This window comes from Carica papaya, chromosome 9, assembly GCF_054855325.1.
Source record: "Carica papaya isolate Zhongbai chromosome 9, ASM5485532v1, whole genome shotgun sequence".
Lineage (NCBI taxonomy): Eukaryota > Viridiplantae > Streptophyta > Magnoliopsida > Brassicales > Caricaceae > Carica > Carica papaya.
The window spans coordinates 30,317,116-30,338,196 of NC_142317.1; the positions used below are offsets into that span (position 1 = coordinate 30,317,116).

Genomic DNA, 21,081 nt, shown 5'->3' on the forward strand with positions numbered 1-21,081 from the left:
GAAGATGAAGAAACTTTTGTCAAGGAAAAAAGGGAAGAGGACATAATATATTAGGTTTAGGTGTTTGACCCATTAATGAGGGTGTGACATGGCAGTAACGTGGTGTCCATGCATTCGTGATTAAAAATTTAAATTAAATTATATCAACACGTTATAAATGATTTTAGGGCTTCCTAACATAGAGGGGCTTGTTTGATACATATTTGAAAGTTTAGTTCAAAAAAAATTGAATTTTTTTAACTTAATTAAAATTAAAAAAATTGTTAAATCGCACATAAAAAATATTATTTAAATAATTAAATAATTCTTTATAACTTAATCACTCGATAAATGCAACTATATTTATATATTGTATGTTTCTTAATAGAAAACATCCACGATTCGTGAAATCCTCCCCTTTTTTCTCCTTTTTTTTTATCGCTAGTATCAATATTTTATCAAAAAAACATAACAAAACTGAAATTAAAAACGATATGTCTACTTCTCGATCAACTTTATTATTTTTCAGTTAATCAAAATTGATACAAGGGGATGTTTAAGATTAGTTTAAACTTAATGACAATGGTAAAACTAAATTTTATAAGATGCATGAGATTATTATTAGCCTACATATCCACAAAATTTTATAATTTTTTGAAACCATGGTTGGCTAGTCAATTGATAGTATTTGGTTGTATTCCATGCTTGGTTGAGAAACCAAAGAAAAAGGTAACTTCTTCTAGCTCACTAAAAACACCAAGAGAAGGAAGGTGATATATTCATTTGTTACACAAGGAATCATACTTTCCTTATTCTAAGGAACTTTGGTAGAAGACTTTCTATGAGCAAAAAAAGTAATTTTTCTATTTAACGAAGGAGATGAAAATTAATTAGTATTTCTAAGATCCTCTGGTTCGAAAATGGGCTTTCATCCACATCTCTGGAAAACCCACCAGGCGAAGCAACCCAAAAATCTCAAATCCAAAAACTCTCCCAAACTCTCCCTTATATTAACCTAGTCCGTCAATTGGCGCGCCAATGTCAAGCTCGATTCTTCCATTCCGAACAAGTTACAGTTCACAAATTTAAAGCCGATGATGGGTCTGACTCCGGAGCAAGACAGATCGGAAATTGCATTCTTCGACGTCGAGACGACGGTGCCAACGCGAACCAGACAGGGTTTCGCTCTACTGGAATTCGGAGCCATCCTAGTTTGCCCGAGGAAGCTGGTGGAGCTCCATAGCTATTCGACTTTGGTGCGACCCGCTGACCTCTCACTCATCTCTTCCCTCTCTGTGCGATGCAACGGGATTAACCGTGACGCCGTCGTTTCTGCACCTACCTTTGCTGATATTGCAGATAAGGTCTACGACATTCTCCATGGTGTGTTCCTTTCGTTCTTCATCTTTACGCTTGTGCGTTAACTGGTTGTTGAAAGAAACCAAGGAAGTGAACCAAAAAAATTTTGAATTTGCGTTGGATTTGCTTGCGGAGAAATTAGGAGTTTGAGATTGGCAAAGTGCGTTTTCTTTTCCGTTTTTTATTGGGGGAAGGGGGAGTTTAGCTGCCTTTTTTCTGCAAGCAAATAGAGAAATGGGTTTATAGGCTTCTTTGAATTGCTGATATGTTCTTTTTTTTTTTCTGCGTGGGTGTTCTCCAGAGTCAAACATGTCTAATGATTTTGCTATTATTTTTCGCGTTTAAGTTGACTTTTTTCTGGGTTTGTTTTGGTAGGACGAATTTGGGCGGGACACAATATACTGAGATTTGATTGTGCAAGAATAAGGGAAGCATTTGCTGGAATTGGTCGGCCTCCACCGGAGCCCAAGGGTACAATAGATTCATTGGCGTTGTTGACTGAAAGATTTGGAAGGAGAGCTGGTGACATGAAGGTACCAATAACTATATGTATTTTCCATTTTCCTCTCTATCTCTCTCTCTTTCTCTTTCTATCTCTTTAAGAGGCAATTGTCTTGAGAGTGGAAAGCAGCAAGGCAGCATAAAAAACTTGATTTTATATATATTCTTTGAAAAGAAAAAGCTTGGTTGTATATGGTTGGACAATTATACTTGAAGATGTTTGTGAAGTGAATTACTGCTGGCTTTTTGAATGAGTTTGGAACATTTTGTCATGTGCCTCCAGACTATTTGATCAGCCGTGCATCAGGAGCCACTTCAAAAGTTGATATGTTGGATGCTTTAATATTCTGATTAATTGCATCCTACATTCTTAACAAGAACATAGTAACTGCCTAGTTTGCTCATGCAAAATAAATATATTTTTCCCTTGCATTATACATAGTGAATTTGGAAAGTTCTTTGAGTCCTTACTTGCTTTTACCTTTGAGATTTCTTAGGCTGTAAAGTAGAATGATGACTTTTACCTCTCAGCAAAGACTAAATAGTTAAGCAGCTTATGAAAATTAGTACTTTGATGATAATATGGAGTGCCTTTTTGTTATGGCATACGAGAGTCTCTTTGGACATTAGGTTAGCTGCAGAGCTTTCTTGATGTAAGCTGCTATGTACTCGCTAACCAAAAATTTAGGATGTTGTGGTTGTATGCAGTGTTCAAGGTTAAACACTAAAATTGTAATCTGTGTTTTGGTGACTATGTAAATATTGACATTTTTCTGTTCTTTCAAGATGGCAACTCTAGCTACCTATTTTGGCCTTGGGCAGCAGACACACAGGTAATAGTACACAGCTTTAGCGAGTTATTCTATTTATTTGTTTTGTATGAACCGCTTTCTAATGTTTCCTTCTATATTCTTCTCTGCTTGAATTCGTCAGGAGCTTAGATGATGTTCGGATGAATCTTGAAGTTCTGAAGTATTGTGCGACAGTTTTGTTCTTGGTATGGATTTCACCAATTATGTGAGAAGGAAAAAAAATGTTATCTTAGATTATGACCAGTTCTCTTTTCAGGACTGTTTGAAATCTCTCTCTCTCAAATTTGAAAATTTGAACGCTTCTCTGAGTTTTCCTTATTTAGGGTGGTTTCTTTGGCAGCCTTTGTTATGGCTTATTGTTGAATTTCATGCATCATGTTGATTGAATATACCGTATTCCATTGGTTTACATTGACAGATTAGGTCATTCATGAAGAACTTACAGGAAGTTTGGCTAAGGTTATTTTTATCCTTCCAAAAGTTATACTACCTTAGCTGCACTGTGTCATCAGTAAACACCATTATTAACATTTATTGTTTTTTTATGTGCTTATTGAAACTATTCTTGTACAAACAAGCATATTTTCATTTTTAAGTTCCAACTGTAATGTTAATTTCAAATTGCACCATCATTTGACTGAATAGCAACAGAGATATTTTTATTTAAAATAAAAAAAAATCAGGTATTTGTTTTATTCTCATGATGACTTCTTTGAAAATTTAGTTATATTTCAATCCTGATTTCTGTTCTATTAACCTCTGTCTTGAAACTGGCACTGACTGCATAACCTCAGAATTGACTTGCCTAAAGTTTCCTTTTCCTGGCATCTTGAAGGACTTTATTTACTTTTTCACATATCTTGTGGCCAAAATTCTGTTGTCTATTAGTACCCATTAATGCTGTTATAGGTAACTCCTCCTGGGTCAATGCTCCTTGGTTGCCCGTTTGGTGCTTTAGCATACTCATAGATCACTATTAGATATGCCTCCTTATTGCATGGCAGGACAAGGATGATTTCTGTCGTTGTGACTTTTGAATAAGGGTTGTATAATATTTTGAAATATTAGTTTCATGCATTTTAGCTAACATCCATGATTACAGGAGTCAAGTCTCCCTGACATATTCACGGAGAACCATTGGTTTTCACCAACGAGAACAACAAGAAGTCGAAGTGCTCAAAAGTCATCTCCTGAGGCAGAGAGCCCTAACATGAATACACCGTCATCAGATTTTGAGCTCGAAAATGCTCCAAAGTCATCTCCTACTGATGAGAGAGTGGGAGAAAATCATCCTATATTATTTCCTCTGACTAGTTGCACAGAAGAGGTGATTTCAAATGCAGTTGCACGAGATACAGCTCAATCAGATCCATTTGACATGAGCCTACTAGGCAATGAGATGAATACTGACATCCTTATACCAGACACCACCATGGAAGAAAATGCTAGGTCACAGAATTTTGATGTGTCTTCTCTAGAGGGATGCAGTGGATATGGAGGATTTTTAGGTCCCGATGAAGTTTCTGTTTCGGATATCCATGTATCTCTTGTCCCATTTTATCGTGGGAGCCAAAGAATAAAGCTGTCATATAAAAATGTCCATCTGCAGCTTTTTTCTCATCTGAAAGTGCGGTTTGGAATAAGTTCAAAGTTTGTTGATCATGCTGGCCGACCAAGGTTGAGTTTTGTGGTTGATGTACCTCCCAGCTTATGTAAGGTTCTGGATGCATGTGATGGTATTGCTCAGAAATTGTTGACTGATTCAGGTAGCTGTTCTGAGTGGAGACCTGTTGTCACTCGAAAAAATGGTTTCTTTAACCATCCTACAGCAAGATTGCAGTTAAGTTCTAGTTTCTCTGCTGTTTCAATTTTTTATCCATTATTTTGGTGTATATATGCTATTGCCCTGGTTTAGGAAATACATCTAAACATTACATTGCACTTCACTGCATAAGTTCTAGGGCCTTTTTTTTTTAAAGAAAATGGAGCTATTTTTATGCAATGAACTACCATGTTTCCTTTTAAAATTTTGCCATGTTATGTTCCTCCAATGTCATCAATATTATTTATTTGTTTTGTTGTCATCTTTTGATTCACATCTTACTGCAAAGTTGCAAAATAGATGGACAAAACTGGTCAGTTGGTCCAAAGCGTGCTTGCTTGTTCACAATATCACAGTTTTACCTATTTATTCTTTTAGGAATATTATTTTTGTGCACCATATGTCTGAAGATGTATATATATATCTGTTCCTTTCTCCATCTTGTTAACTGTTGAGCACAGTATGAATCTGGCATGAAAGTTCTATTGAACTATCAGTTATCAGAAGTTCGTCTTAACATATGCGTAGTTTTTACCCTGTTTCTTCGGTGTTTTTACAGGATACCAACAGTAGTGCATGGGGACACAGCCCATCATGCCACAGAGATATATCAGAAAGATGCTTCTGGCACCTTGCAAAAGCTTGTTTTCAGTGAATTTGGTGCCGAAGAGGTTAAACTCTTGTTTAATCCAGGGATCTTCGTAGATGCATTTTTCTCCTTGGATCCATATGACTATCAGCTGAATGCAGGCATCCGACTTGTGGCAAAGAAGTTGATCATAAATTCCTAATTATAGAAGAAATTGTTGATCTGATTCTTACAAGCTATTGTTTGAGTTGGAGTTAGTGTACAGAATAAGCAAGTTTTTCATGATTATGAGATTTGGATGCAGCTGACAAAAATAATGACGCATGAAATTGCATTATCCTTCCTAGTCTAATGGTCCCTGTAGTAACACAGCATAGTTTCATTAGGTTTTATTGGCGATTGTTTAGTAATTTGAAGTTTTAGAGGGTGCATTTACTACAAGAAAAAAATAAGTAACATTAGGAGTGTTGGTGATGTTGCCAGTAATCTACCTTTGTTGCCGTTAAAAATTTCGTTGCTGATGCTGTTGTCAAAAACTAATCAAGTGCAATTTTTCGACAAAAGAGTAGTTACTAATGACCCCCGCACAAACCAACATTAGATTGGAAATTTGTTCACCGAATCTGTAACAAACACATATTTTTCTTGTAGTAAGTATATTTGCTTTTTATTGACTGTACAAGCGATTAATGGATTAGTTTTAGTACGCATACTGATCTGAACTGCATTTAACAATTGTTCTAAGTTCATGATTCTCCAACTGAAAACCTTAAATGGAATGGGAATTTTTGTTCACCATATCTGTGACTTCTATTATAAATTATAAACCAATTTTCTCCTAAATAGTCCTAGAGGCCTTTTTATCATGCAATAATGAATGAAATAGCCATTGAGAAGGACAACATTAAAGGAGAACACTCTTATTAATATTTAAGGTTTAACTACTTGAGACAAGACTATTACGTAACGGTCCTCACTCATGTCACTATATGATTGGCTTAAGGATATACTACTATTGCTTAATCGTTATCTAAGGTCAAAGTAAGAAAATATGATTCCATGGACAAGTGTACATTGTTGATGACATTTTCTGATTTAAAAGAAAAAATCCTAAAATTTAAGTAGGAGTTGTTTTTCAATTAGAACAAATAAATTAGGTCATTTAGTCAAATTCATGATTATTTTTTGTGAAGAAAAAATATTTTGTTAGTAATATGAGAAGCTTATACACTAAGACAACTAGTTGACACAAAGATTTTGGGTGTATGACAATACAATTCCTATTACAAGGATGAAAGTCCAAATGCTTATGATATTCCATAAAGCTCATAAAGAATACCAAACCACACGGCCCAGTTCGGATAAGGAGTGAAACCCTGAGATAGAAAACAAAATCCAATGAATGGAAAGCTACCTTACAATAAGTATACAATCATCACTATCATAAAATATAAGAACAAAAAATCACAAGGCTGACCAAAAATCAGAATGATTTATGGAGTCAAAAGGAGAGGAGGCCAAAAAAATACCACAAAATATCATAAAAAGAGCATAAAATTAACGTGACCATAATATAGTCAAATTAAAGAAAAGCTATTTGAGCACATCACATGAGAACAAGGCCATATTAGAGTGTGAAAGCATCATACTAGACATAGAGGAGTGTATCGGGAGTCACGACCTGTTGCTGCTAGTGGTGACTAGCGATTGTAGGGAACAATAGTTGATTATGGCCAAACCAAGAGGTGCTCCTAGGTTACGTGGTTGTTGCAAGGAGCAATGGCTACTTTTAGGGCCGATTATGAAGGTTGGCTGACGGGGGAGTTAGATGATCTTGTGGTGGTTTGTAATACCCAAATCTGAAATTTAGTTTAGAATTAATTTTAAAATTAAAAATACATATATAAATATAATTTTTAATTTTTTAAATTTTTATTTAACGTAAAATTAGAAAAAATAGGTGGATGATGAAATTAAAAATAATTTTAGAAAAAAATGGTAAAATTTTGAGTTTGGGAGGTATTTTTTTTAAAAAAATAAAAATCGAAAATCAAAACGTAATTTAAGAAAAATACATCATGTAGGACTGCCCAGTCAGCAGCTCCAACAAACCAAAGCGTGCTACGTGGCAGGACACGCTAACTCGGTGCCATGCGGGAGGCCACGCTGGCAATCTGCGTGCTCGTGATCGGATGACTCGAATGCGTTCCCGCGCGCATGGACGGTCTGGATCTGTTCCCTCCTCAGGCACGATCGAACATTCACGATTAAACGTGATGAATGGTCCGGATTTATTTCTTCTTTAAACGCACGATTCAGATCTAATCGCGATGAACGGTTCAGATTTATTTCTTTTTTAAACGCAATCAGACAGCCGTGATCAAACGCGATGAACGGCACAAGTTTAAGAAAGATGGGTATGAATATCTCACTTCACACCAAACCCAAACCCTAGTCGCCAGCCCCCCGCTGGAGAAGAAGAACCAGTCATCGGAGAAGGGAGCCGACCGCCATCCACCGCCGCGCTAGAGCCACCTCCAACGGCTAAAAAAGTTAAAAATTCTCTTATTCGCTTAGAATTTAATTTTGAACACCATCATGCCTAAATCGGAGTAAAAGAACCAGTTGATGAACTGAAAACAGTGGGTAAAGCCTGGCGGCACCGCCGTGGGAAAAATAAAAAATCGCCTCCAATGAGCCCCTTCCCGATTCTTGTTTCGTACAATTTTTTCACTATTGTATTCACCATTTTGTTTTCTACAGATTGACCGAAGAAAAACACCCAACCGCGAAGGTGAGTTGGCAGAGCCGCCGCACTGAAAAATTCCGTCGCTGGTAAATTTTTATTTTTCGTTTTTTTTCGGCCAACCGAGACCCCCTAATGTATTTTCTCATAGGAATGAATAAAAAATTGGCTGAAACTAGCCAAAACAGTCCGAAAACGGCCAATCTAAGGCAAACCACCGTCGTAGGCGGTTCTGTCGTCGCCGAAGCACGATAGTGTCACCGTGCCGGAATTATGAAATTGGCCGAAAAAGAGTTTTAACACCAATTTTGGATTTTTAGGAGGTATTTTTATGTATGTAAAGCATGTTTCAATCTCCGCAGAAAATTTAGGAAATCCGAAGACCGCCAGTAGACACAGTTGAAAGTTTAGTGTTTCGAACACCGATTTGGATAAGAATCCATCGCCTTATTCCCTATTATGGAATTGAAGTTTAATTGTCAATAATACAATATTTTACATAATTTAAAAAATTTCGAGAATTAATTATAGGTTACTAATGGAGTCAGAATCAGTTATTTATTATTGTTGTCCTGTTTAACTGATTGATTGATTAAAACGCATGATAATATACTGGAATTGGCAAAATGATTCAGTTGTATTTTCTTTATGCATGCATTGTTGTCTTGCGTTGATTTACGATTAAATTATGAAACTGAAAATTAAATATAAACAGAAAATTGATTAATTAAGTGGATGAATGAATGACAACCTTACTGGATATCTTGGGAGATGATGGAAGGATCAGGTACATAGGTAACTCTACTGTGAACATCGCCTCATACCGAATGGGGTATTAAGGATTGATATTTTGGCTCTCATACTGAACGGGGTATGGGGACAATTGGTTAATTGACAATGTTGAATAATGGTTCACGCGTAGTGGGAACGTCCCTATGGACCTTTATGGATACCAATAGCAGATAAAAGTAAAAAGTTATTTTTTTTACTTATTTAAATGTGAGATTATGATGTTGTTGAGTTATTCTCTCTATAGGTCAGTTTCGAAAATCTCGCTACGGTAGGTATGCAATAAATGATTTTATTTATGATAAATAAATTTACTTAAATTAAGAGTTTTATAGTTATTTTTATTATTTTTACCAACCTTCATTTTTGTATCAGTGAGTAGTGTGATATTCTTACTAAGTTAATATAGCTCACCATTTCATTAACCATTTCAGATCAAGAGAACCAAGATTCAGATCTCGATCAACAAGGAGGTTGTGCATAGTTCACAACTCGGACTCTCTTCAAAGGATAGTGAAGGTCGTCTTAGGACACCTAATCGCTTACTTTTCATTTATTTTTTGATTTTTCGCTTGTTCTTTTAGAATGGTCATTCTCGTAGCCCTTTTGGGTATTTTAAATTATTGTGTAAGGAATGTAAACCCTAACTCTATTATTTCGCTTCCGCATTCAATTCATGTTTTTATTTCCTTCCATGGACTGTTACATAGTTAGCAGCAAGAGGGTAATGGTCACCTATGTAGGTTGACATTTTTTAAGTTTTTTTATTTCAATAAAGGTAGAATATGATTTGTAAAAGAATTTAGAAATTTCTTAACCTAAAATTTTAGTACCATATTAAAAATATTTTTTTATTAATATATATTCCATTGAAGATTACAGCGATGTATATACAAGTGTTATAGGACGAGAGAAGAAATAAACAATTAAGTACAATTAATTGCTAAATGTATAATTTTCTCCTTTAACTTAATTTGTTTACTCTCTAACATCTTGATTTATTTTATCTCTAACACTCTGATTTATTTCTCCTACAATACTTTGATATATATATATATATATATATATTTTAACATTTTGATTTACTTCCCCTTAAATATTATGATTCTCTTCCTCTTTAACAACCAACTTCTGAATTAGAAAACTGCAAGAAGGTGATGACCTCATCGACCCGAATGAATTCATCACACATCGGGTTTTAAAGGCCTTCATCAATCAATTTATTAATTCCTCTAATACAACCGCATAGATAGGTAAATCTTTTATTTTTTCTCTCAATTAAAATTTTAATTAGAAAAACCTATTAAACTACAAGTGGAGTAACTTTTTGAGCACCACTCGTAACTTTATCTTAGGATGACGAGATTGCTTTATGCTAATTTAACAAATATTTTCAATGAAACCTTGAAAACTAAGAGAGAGAGAGAGAGAGAAAAGACATAAAGAGAACGCTAGAAAGTTTAACCAACTAGATAAAAGTGTCACTTAAAGGTGCCATGTTATATAAATTAAGCACGACATAATGGTAGTATAAGGTTTGATAAAGTTAAGGCTTTAAGAGTTATCACTCGATACCCTAGTCCTAAGCTCCTCAACTTGGTGGCTCTTTTAAGTGGTCTTTAATCTTTCAACAAAATCTTCTCCTTCTTACCTGCCATATAAAATCCATTAACAATGTTCAAAGAATCAATTTCAATACATTTATAATTTAAGTGATACGGTAAGGTCTCAAATTCCATTAATTGGTGTTGAGTTTAGAGGCTTTGATCCAGATTTTTTGGATTACTTTTTAGTTTAATCTCCTCCAAATTTAGTTTTCATTCAATGTCTAACTCTCTCAAATTATTTCTCTCATAATTTCTTTCAGTGGGTTAGATATTTAGCTTCTTGTGTCCTTTTTCTCTCCTTTTATACTCTTCACTAAATAGGATTTAAAAAAATACCTTGAGGGCTTCCTACTCATGTGATTGCACTGTGACAAAAATTTCTTCATTGCAATGCTAAAATATGACTCTCAGTCTCCTACAGACAATCATGCTCGATGAAGCCCAAAGTTTTACTCTAACAACAAACCTCTTGTAAATCATGCGGCAGTGCGCTAATTATAACATTACAATGAGAAGCTCTTTAGGTAATTTCTATAATTTTTGCTAAAATAACTCACTGCAATGCCGTTTACCCTAGAATTTTCTTGTTCGTTGGAGCATGAAAATTATGTGTTACAATGTTATTATGATCTTGAGATTTTATTTTTCATTTTGCTTCTTTTTCCTTAAAAAGTAAAGAATTCGCTACTTGATTTACAAACATAAACTACCAACTAAGTATATCTTGTACTCATAAGCTACCATCGTATCCCTTTCACCTTACTATGAATTTAGTATTAAGATCTCTTCAATAAATTAAATGATCATGACCTTTAATTCAATAAAAATGCAAAAATAGTATATACGGTTTCGAAAACCTTCGCATTTTTCTCTCTTTTTATGATTCTTTATTTTCTATATAAATACAGAAATTAAATTGTTACTTAGTTAAAAATAATCTGTCTCGCACCTTAAAATCTTAATTCATGATAATCTTAATCCATAATGATCTTGTTTTGGTTGGTATATCTCCACGAAGAAGGATTACTTAACTTCTAAATAAATATCACTACTTTGTATTTATTGACATGGATGCTATACCTTGTTTGATTTCTTACATATTAAGTGTCATTTATTTTTGGAGAACTTATCATGTGTTAAATTCAAATTGCAGGACTAAACATAGATGTGATTAGAGTTATCCAGGTCATACAAAGGACTAGAAAAGAAAAATCTCTATTGTGGGTATAAAGAAATTTCATAATTCAAAAATAACAATAAACAGGTTGGATATTAATCTTTGACACTTTATATATTGTTATGCATACTAATGACTAACCAATAAAAATGATGCGAATATTTCACTTAATATTTTTTGTTCTATATGTGAATTTATCGTATTTCGTAATTTAAATTTTGTTCAGAGAGTCAACTTTATTGATAAAATTTTTTTATTATATTATTTTTTTATAATATTCTACTAAAATAAAATCATGTGTTCAATTTTCTTTTCTAAACTTCCCATATTGCAAATGAACAAATTGTTTTTTTTTTTCTAACGGGAAAAGAGCGTAGATGGTACGTTGAAGCATATCTCTCCAAATTGGATCACAAAAAATATTGAAAATTAAAGGAAAAGAAGGTTATAAGATTATTGTGATCACCCATAGATATCTACTTTTCCTTTTTCATTACATATGTTTGTTGGTATTTTCTCTTTCCATGGTATAATGAACATATAGGATTTGATTTACTTGCTTGGATTGTCTTGTCTATCTTCTTAATTTTCGTAATTGTACTTTATAGTCACATTTCCTTCCCTTTGAATCAGTGAATCAGATATCAAATCAAAAAGAGATCTTTCATTAACAGATGAAACCATTGAACTTATCACAATAATTTTAATTTCTAAAGTTAATATGTATATATACATATATATATATATATATATATTCAAAATAATGTAAGGTTTACGCGGACTCCTTGTGTGCCGTTTGCGAATGAATGGTTGTCACCTACTCGATTAAGTTGCCACACTCTCCTTACTCTGTTTGACACTATAAGCATATATGTACATATACATATATACATATATATATATATATATATAGAGAGAGAGAGAGAGAGAGAGAGAGAAATAAAGTCTGTGAAAAGGTGTTTGGGTGCTTCTTCTCTTCTTCCTCCATGGACAAGCAGCAGAGAATATGCAAGATCTGCAACAGGCGGTTTGCCAATGGTAAAGCCATGGGCGGCCATATGAGATCTCATTTCTGCAAACTACCTATTCCTCCCAAACCCAAACCCACCAACCATGGTGGCCCAAAACCCCCATCTTCATCTTCTTCTGTACTGAGTTTTCCTGTTGATCGACAGAGCGATACGGAATCTCCAAGAAACCCAACTAGAAGAAGATCCAAACGGCTGCGCAAATCTGTTTCGAAATTGGTGCAGTCACTGCTGGGGCGAGAATCGGTAAGTTCAGTCTCTCAAACTTTTTCTGATATTGAAGAAGTTGCCATGTGTCTTTTAATGCTTTCAAAGGATAAATGGGTGGAAGAGGAAGTTGATGACGAGGATGATGATGATGTTGATGACGGTGATGATGATGGTTATGAGTCATCATGTGTTAATGGTGTCAAGTTCCGATGTGAGACATGCAAGAAGAGATTCACATCTTATCAAGCTTTGGCTGGACATAGAGCCAGTCATAAGAACAAGAACAAGAAGGTTCAGAAAGAGGAGAAAATGAATGTTAATGGTGAAGGTAAAAAATTATTCAAGTGTCCACTTTGCAGTAAAGTGTTTAAATCTGGACAAGCACTTGGTGGACATAAAAAAGTTCATTTTTCTTACCTGAACATTTCTAAATCATGTAATCATGATGATCATGATGAAGTTAGCCAGGTGGAGTTATCATCAATCTGCAATACAGATATGTGTGATCCAGTAAATACACCTTGATGATACAATACTAGCAGTATTACTCAAGGTGAATCAAGTCAACAAAAGCCCAAAACTATTTTTGTATATATTAATCCCATCTTACATGGTGATGATCAGTTTTACAGTTAGATACATTGGATGATTACGGGTTCAGGGAATAATTTCTTTATAATCATTTGTCTTCTATTCAGATGTTACTCAGTATACTTGTTTTTACTATATCTAATGCCTGCATATGCAAGTTTTCTTTTCTTTTCTTTTCTTTTTTTTTTTTTTACAAAAAGTTTCTACATGATGGTGTTCTTCTTTTGTTTTTCTCTTTAGTGAAATATAGGTAAGAGATACGTTGAAATGTGATTCAAAACTCCCTTGCAAAATAAAAATAAAAATGTTATTCCAAAATAATTAAATTTTCACTTGAACAATCTTTAAAGTTTGTAGAAGATATTTTATTTTACAATTTTTCATTCATTTTTTTTTATCGATATAATTTTTTTTTTTTAGAAAATATTATAATTTACAATATTTTGTACACTTTTTTATTGTAAATTCTTAAATCATATATTTAGATCGTAAATCATTTAATTTACGAGATAATATTATTATAAAACATATTTGATTATAGGAGAAACTCCTATTCTATTACTTATGCAGTTTTAATAAGATTATATATATTTCTTATGATTAATCAGTGATTAACGAAGATGTTTTTTTTAAAAAAAATACGTATTCTGCGTATTATTATACCGATTAGATTAGCTTTATGCATATATATATATATAATAGTATTATAGATACAGTGTAAAGATGTGTACTTGTTAGTTGTTGGTAAAAAAAAATGTGTGACAAAATTATGATGGTTAGAGCATAATTTCTTGAATAAGCATATATAAGTTACTAATTAATTATTTTTTAAAGCTTCTCCTAATCTCTGTAAAAACAATTTTTTTCAACAGAAAAAAACACAAAATATCACGATTGAAATATATGCTAATTATTTTTTACCCGACAAAAAAATGCCAATTAACTCAGGTACGTGTAAGTTAAGGTGAGGTGACACCAGTTATTTACGCATTAGAAAAGGAAGGACAAAAGAGTTATCTTTCTTGTGTTGAATCTCCATTGAGAAGAAGTTGTAATGAAGCTACACTTGTTTTTCTTCTTGTACAGCTGTTGTTAGCTCTTAATTCATAAAATAGAAATATTGAAGATGGCAAGAATCCATAATTTCTTTCTTCTTCTTTTTTTTTTTTTTTAATTTTAATCTTTATTAATTATTAAAGAGAGATTCAACAATTAAAAAAAAAATCAATTTTTTGGGATCATTCATTTCTTTAAATGAAAGTAATAAAGATAGAATCGGACAAATTTTCTAAATGCTTTTTTGGATATTTTGGCTATTTAGAAAGAAATCGAAAAATTTTATTAGAAATCTTACGAGACTTATTCATGTTTTTTTTCTTTTTCATGAATGTAAGAAATTTATTTGAGTTTGAATCCTACCGAAAGATCAACTAGAGATCACAAATTATTGAAGAAAAAATAAAATATTCTTTTATTATTTTCTGGCGATTAAAAAATAATTAATGTATTCAAGATAATTATATATTTATAAAATACTGTTTTAATTCATCATATTTCATCCGTTTTGGTTGTGATATGGTTTCCAAGAATAAACTGGATATGAACTGTTTTAATAAATTTTTTATTTTTGAACAAAAATTTATTTTTTGATTTATTTCCTCTATTCCATGATCGGAATTAACGTTATACTATAATTTTAAATCGGAAGAGAAATTTAAAAAAATAAATAATTGAATATATTATTATATAATAAATAATAGGAATCAATTTTTTATTTATAAAATAAAATGAAATAAATGTAAATAAAAAAAATAATATAATGTGTAACACCCAAATATATATATTTTTTATTTTTGTATTTGAATTTTTAGTTTAATTTTTTATATATTTATATTATAAGATTTTAATTTAATTTAATTTAATGAAAATAAAAATAATAATAATGATAAAATTGGGTAAAAATATTATTTGAATTTAATTGAAATTGATTTTGAAAAAAAGGGGTGAAAATTTGGATTCTGTGGGTATTTTTGAAAAGAAAATCGGAAACCGGAGGTCAAAACGCAATTTAGAAAAGTTGTGCCACGTCAGCAGTTACATCAGCAGCCCCGGCCAACCAGGACACGCCGCGTGGCAAGAAAACGCTGACACGGGACGGGCCACGTGGGCGATCCGCGTGCGCGCGATCGGACGACCCAGATCCGTTTCCGCGCGCACAGACAGCCCAGATCAAACGTGCGGACGTACAACCCAGATTTCACGCGTACGGACGACCCAGATCGCATCGTGATGGACGATCTAGATTTAATCCCAATTAAATCGCGATCGGACGGTCCATATTTAATCCTGATGGACGGTTGAGATTAAAAGACAAAGGGTATAAATAATCCCACCCACACTTGACCAAAAAACCCTAGCCGCCAGTACCTCGCCGGAGAAGAAGAACCAGACGTCGGAGGAGCCGGCTGCCGCCACCCGCCGCCGCACCGGAGAAGTTTCCGACCGCCAATCGAAGTAAATTTTCTCCCCTGGCTCGTTTTTCGATGCTGAGTTCACCTATGGCTAAACCGGAGCCAAACCACCGGCCAAACAGCCGAAAAATCCTGCCGAAGTCCGATGGAATCGCCGCGACTCCTCTCTGTTTTTGCCTCCAATGAGGCCCTTTCCGGCCTCCGTTCGATGCAGATTTTATACCATTGTGATCACTGTTCTTTTCTCTACAGGTTGATTGGAGCCAAACATCAAAACGCGACTTACACTGGAGGAGCCGCCGCACCCGAGAGCACCGCCACTGGTAAGTCTCAATTTTTCGTGATTTTTTGGCCCACCGAGGGCCCTAGGGTTGTTTTATCACAGGGACCAATGCAAGTTTGGCCAAATTCGGCCGAAAATGGCCAATCTGTGGCGGATCGCCGCCGTAGATGGCGGAGCCGCCGTGCCAAAATTCTGATATTGGCCGAAAGGGGCCCTAAGTCTGATTTGGGACTTTTGGGGACACGGGCAGGTACCGGTAGTGCATTTTTAGTTTTTCGAAAAAAAATTTAAAGAAATTAGGAACAGCCCGTAGGCACACTGTAGAGCCGATTTCAGACCCCGAAACAAGTAAGGACCCCTTACCCTGTTTCCTATCATGGTATTAAAGCTAAATAAATAATTAAACTGTACTTTATGACTTTATAGATGTGTAATTGATTAAGGTTGCCAATGGAGCCCGAGTCTGATACATTGTTGGTCAGTTGTTGTTTGATCTAATTTTCAGTATTAAATGCAGTATGATGTTTGATGCAATTATGTTATGGTCTCGTATGCATGAATCATGGTTTCTTTTATTATGGTTTGTATTATGGTGAACACGATACTGTGTTGTCTTATTTGGTGTCAATTACTGGTTTACATGTTGTGTATGATTGGATGATTGAGATCAAGGAAAAAAGGCAAAAAGGTTATGTGAATTGATAAATGGATAATGTGGACAGCCTGACTAGATATCCTGGGAGATGGTGGATGGACCGGGTCTGTAGGGAACTCTACCGGGAATGTGGTCTCTCATACCGGACGGGGTATGGGGACGGCCCGTTTCACCCTCATACCGGACGGGGTATGGGGATGGCCCTGGAATCAGGTTATTAATGTTAATGATTCACGTGTAGTGGGAACCCCCTATGGATCCTCATGGATACTAGTAGGCTGGTAAAAGAGGAAAATATGTTGTTTAATGATTGAAATGCAAAGGCATGGTAAGTGTTATGTTATAAAGTTTATATGATTTCATGATGATGATAATGTTATTACTTTCATATGTTGTTTTCATGGATCTCACCGAAGAAAGTGGACAGTAAAAATTTTTATGTTAATAAACGAGTTTGTTATAAATTATACTTCATTGGTCATTTTTGTTTTCTACCCACCTTTACTTCTGTGGCGGTGAGATAATATGATGTTTTTACTGGGTTGGTGTAGCTCATTCCTTATTTAACAATTTCAGATCAAGGAGAGGTTGTTCCCGAGCCTGTTTTGCAGGAAGACGGCGAAGGGGATGCCTAAAGACTTCGTAGTTATATTTATAGTTCTTATTTCGAGTATATCTTTTAGTTAGTTTGTTCCTTCATGTTTTGAGTACGTTCTGGTAATTGTGTAAGGGATGTTAATCAAAAATTTTATTACGCTTCCGTATTTAAAATTTTTAATACATACATTTCATTTAAATTTCTGGGGCCGTTACATAATGAGACTTTGACTCTTTATAGAGAGGGAAAATACACATCATCATCAAGGTTAGCCTTTGACTTTTCTTTTTTGTTTCTGGTCTCTTAATGTTTCTTTTTTTGGTTTTGTAGGAATAAGTTTAGCTGGTACTCATCATCGATGTCTTCATATCGCGTGTGGGATTGGTGAAGAAATCAAGATTTGATTCTCTCTTGGGCTTCATTTTGATGATTTCTTTCCAGTAAAAATTCATCCAAATACAAGAAAAAATCATCATAAATAAGGTTTTAAAAAAAACCCCCATTTTTCAAATTAAACTGTTTCTCTATATATATACTTTTAATGCTAAATGTTGTCTTTCTTTAAATTATAAATAAAACATTAAAATTTATTTACCAAAACTCTTTATTTTTTCAACTTTTTTGAGTGAACTTTGTATATTTTAATTAAGTAATATGTACACACATTAATTATAACACAACATTTTAATTGTTCATAATACATTCACATGCATAAAAGACAAATAATGTCATATATTACTTATAAATTAAAAAATTTTACCTTACTCTTTAGGATTTTAAAAAATATGGTTTATGTCAAAATCTTATCAATGATACATCAATTAAAAATGGCACATAATTTGTATTAATTATTAACATGCATAAATCATCACTTTAGTCGAAATTTTGATTAACTCCTTAATGGTGTCTCCAAGCTGTTATACGATAAATTAGCATAAAACTTTGTAAAAAAAATAAAATTTAAAAATTTAAAATTATCACGAATTCTATTAAAAGTAATATATGCTCTTAAGATTTACTGGTGTTCTTAAATATTATAAATTTAAGGATGAAACCAAGTAGAAAGGTCTAAAACATCTACCCACAAAGTTCTATTACTTGTAATTATCATGCCGAATTGACTACGCATTTTAATTTCTTTCTATTTTTGTTTTCTGACTTTTAACATTTTTTAACCGAGCTGTTCATTTACCCATAATTTAACAAAGTAGTTTCATACCTAAGTTTTGCCTTGAATGCAAGAGTGCCATACACCTAAGAGATGAAGCAGAAAACTCTTCTAATTTTGTAATACCCGGGCCCGAAAATTGGCCTGGTATCACTTTTAGCAATTCAAAAATAAATAAAAATATTAATTATAAATTAATTTAATTTGAAGTTGTTAAATTATTAAAAAATAGGTTATGGATGTCATCGAAAATAGTTTTGAGAAAAATGAATAAAAATTTAAGTTCGGAGGGTATTTTTGAAAGAAAAATTTAAAATAGAGGGTTAAAGTACAAAAAAAAAATTCAGCCACGTAGGACGGTTCAGTCAGAAGTCCCGACGAATAGACAACGTCACATGGAAAGACACGCTGACGTCGGTGCCACGTAGGAGGCCAAATGGGTGATCCGCATATCCAGCGATCAGACATCCCAAAATTGATCCCGTGCGCATGGACGGCTCGGATTCGTTTCCTCCTTAGGTGCAATCAGACGAAGGACATCAATCGTGATAAACAGTCCAGATTTGTTTCTTCCTTAGGTGTGATCCCACTAATGAGATCAATCACAATGAACTGCTCAGATCGATGCAGGATGAGTATAAATACTTCATGTCGCATGAGAACCTAAACTCTGACCGTCAGCCCCTGCAGGAGAAGAAGAACCAGGCGCCAGAAAAGGAGGCCGACCACTGACCACCACTGCATCGAAGCCACCATCGATCGCTACCCGCTCAGAATTCAATTTCCAGCATCCCTATCGCCAAATTGGAGCAAGAGAGATAGGAGTGAGTCAGAAACTACGGGCAAGGCACAGCAGAGCCACCGCGGCCAGAATAAAAAAATCTCTCTAATGAGCCCCTTCCTTCTTATGGTTTCAAATGATTTTCTGATAATTGTATTCACATTCCTTTTCTATGCAGGTTAGCCAAAGAAAGAATCCCAGCCGTGAAGGAGGATTAGTGAAGCCGCCGCACCCGGAGGTCCCCCCCGTCGATAGGATCAGTTTTTGTGATTTTTTGGTCAACTGATACCCCATAATGTATTTTTCTGTAAGGATACGTGCAAAACATGTCAAAACCTGCCAAAATCAGCCAGACCAAGGTGAACCGCCCCCGTAGGCGACGGAACTGCCACTTGAGCACGACAGCACCACCGTACTGAAACCTCAAAGTTGGTTGAAAAGAGTTTTAGACACCGATTTTAATTTTTGGAGTATTTTTAGGTATGTAACGAGTGTTTTTAATTTTCACAGAAAAAATTTAGGAAATTCGATACCCATTAGGAGATGTAGTAGACAGTTTGACATCTCGAAATACCGATCCAGGTAAGGATCCCTCATTATATTCTTCGCTACAGTAAATTGAGGCTTAACATTGTATAATTTTGTATTTTTACGAAAAAATTAGAGCACCTTAAAAATAATTACAGGTCAATATTAGAGGCAGAACCGATTAGTTCACGATTGTCCCTATTTCCTATTTATTTTCTTGTACTACTCTATTTGCTTGTTATTACATGGTGCATGTTCTTAATTTATATTTTCTATAGCCTTATCGATTTATCTGATTTATTCGGTTATTATATTGTTAGTATGAATATAACTTAATTGATCTGTAAATATAATACAAGATATTGGTGTGCGTGCTTGGTTGTTTTGTTGATGAGAACTGTTATGTGAAAGACTTATTGGGTACCCAAGGAAAGGGCAGATAGACCCGGTACATAGGGAACCTTATCGTGAACGTTACCTCAGTCGGACGGGACTGAAAAATTCCTTACCGAGAAGATTTGAGAGATATAGTTCACCCTCATATAGGTTGGGGTATCGAGATAATAGAATATTTGGAGCTAATGACCGGACGGGGTATGAGGACGACCGGTTAATTATTTAAATTGGATATTAGGTTCACGAGAAGGGAGACATCCCTCTAGATCCCTAGAGGTACCAGTAAGTAGGTAAGAAAGGAAAATTATCGTTTCTTGTGCTCTTATGCATGAAAATAAAAAATTGTATCAATATGGGTTTCATATATTTCTTTTGGAAAACTCATTATGGTAAGTACGGAATAAACAGTTTTTTTATATATTAAATGAATTTACTCAAATTAAGGGTTCCATTACTTTTGTTATAATTTTTACCAATATTTAGTTTTCTGTATCTGTAATTAGTGTACTTTTCTTACTGGGCTAGTGTAACTAACATTTTCATTAACCATTTCAGATCAAAAAGACCAAGTTTCAGATCATGATCAGTAAAAAGGTTGTGAGTAGTTCACCACCTGAACTCCCTTCAAGTACTAATGAAGGTTGTCAAAGAATACTTATTTATTCGCTCTTCTTTTTATTTCATTAATTACCGTTTGTCTTTAGTATGGATATTCTTGTATCCTTATTGGCTATTCTAAATTATTGTGTAATGAATGTAAACTCTAACTCTATTAATCACTTCCACATTTAAATTATAAATTCATTTCCTTTAAAGTTCTGGGTCTTTACAATTGGTATCAAATTCGCGTTACTCGGAACTATTTCTTCACGAAGACTTAAAAATACCAAAAAATAAACTATCGCTCAACATTTCTTTGTGAAATGAAGGTACAAGAATATGAGGAGAGGAAGGCCCCCACTAAATCAAACAGCTCAGGATGGTTCGCTTC

General features: G+C 34.2%; 2 protein-coding genes across 2 annotated transcripts; both read left to right on the top strand.

The window, feature by feature from the left end:
* Nucleotides 1–805: 805 nt before the first annotated feature.
* On the top strand, nt 806–5,732 carry LOC110810099 (Polynucleotidyl transferase, ribonuclease H-like superfamily protein). Its single transcript, XM_022036166.2, has 6 exons — nt 806–1,362; nt 1,714–1,871; nt 2,626–2,672; nt 2,773–2,836; nt 3,754–4,490; nt 5,033–5,732. Exons 1-6 carry the CDS (start codon nt 1,074–1,076, stop codon nt 5,262–5,264), a joined length of 1,527 nt encoding a protein of 508 aa, XP_021891858.2. The 5' UTR covers nt 806–1,073; the 3' UTR covers nt 5,265–5,732.
* Nucleotides 5,733–12,066: 6,334 nt separating this feature from the next.
* On the top strand, nt 12,067–13,367 carry LOC110810094 (zinc finger protein ZAT1-like). Its single transcript, XM_022036162.2, has one exon. It carries the CDS (start codon nt 12,368–12,370, stop codon nt 13,142–13,144), a length of 777 nt encoding a protein of 258 aa, XP_021891854.2. The 5' UTR covers nt 12,067–12,367; the 3' UTR covers nt 13,145–13,367.
* Nucleotides 13,368–21,081: the final 7,714 nt, after the last annotated feature.

Excerpts from the sequence above, each read along its gene's own strand:
- LOC110810099 (XM_022036166.2), top strand. The coding sequence starts at position 1,074 with ATGATGGGTCTGACTCCGGAGCAAGACAGATCGGAAATTGCATTCTTC. Across the intron at positions 1,363-1,713 it reads GGTCTACGACATTCTCCATG|GACGAATTTGGGCGGGACAC; the intron begins GTGTGTTCCTTT and ends TTGTTTTGGTAG. Across the intron at positions 2,837-3,753 it reads GTGCGACAGTTTTGTTCTTG|GAGTCAAGTCTCCCTGACAT; the intron begins GTATGGATTTCA and ends CCATGATTACAG.
- LOC110810094 (XM_022036162.2), top strand. The coding sequence starts at position 12,368 with ATGGACAAGCAGCAGAGAATATGCAAGATCTGCAACAGGCGGTTTGCC.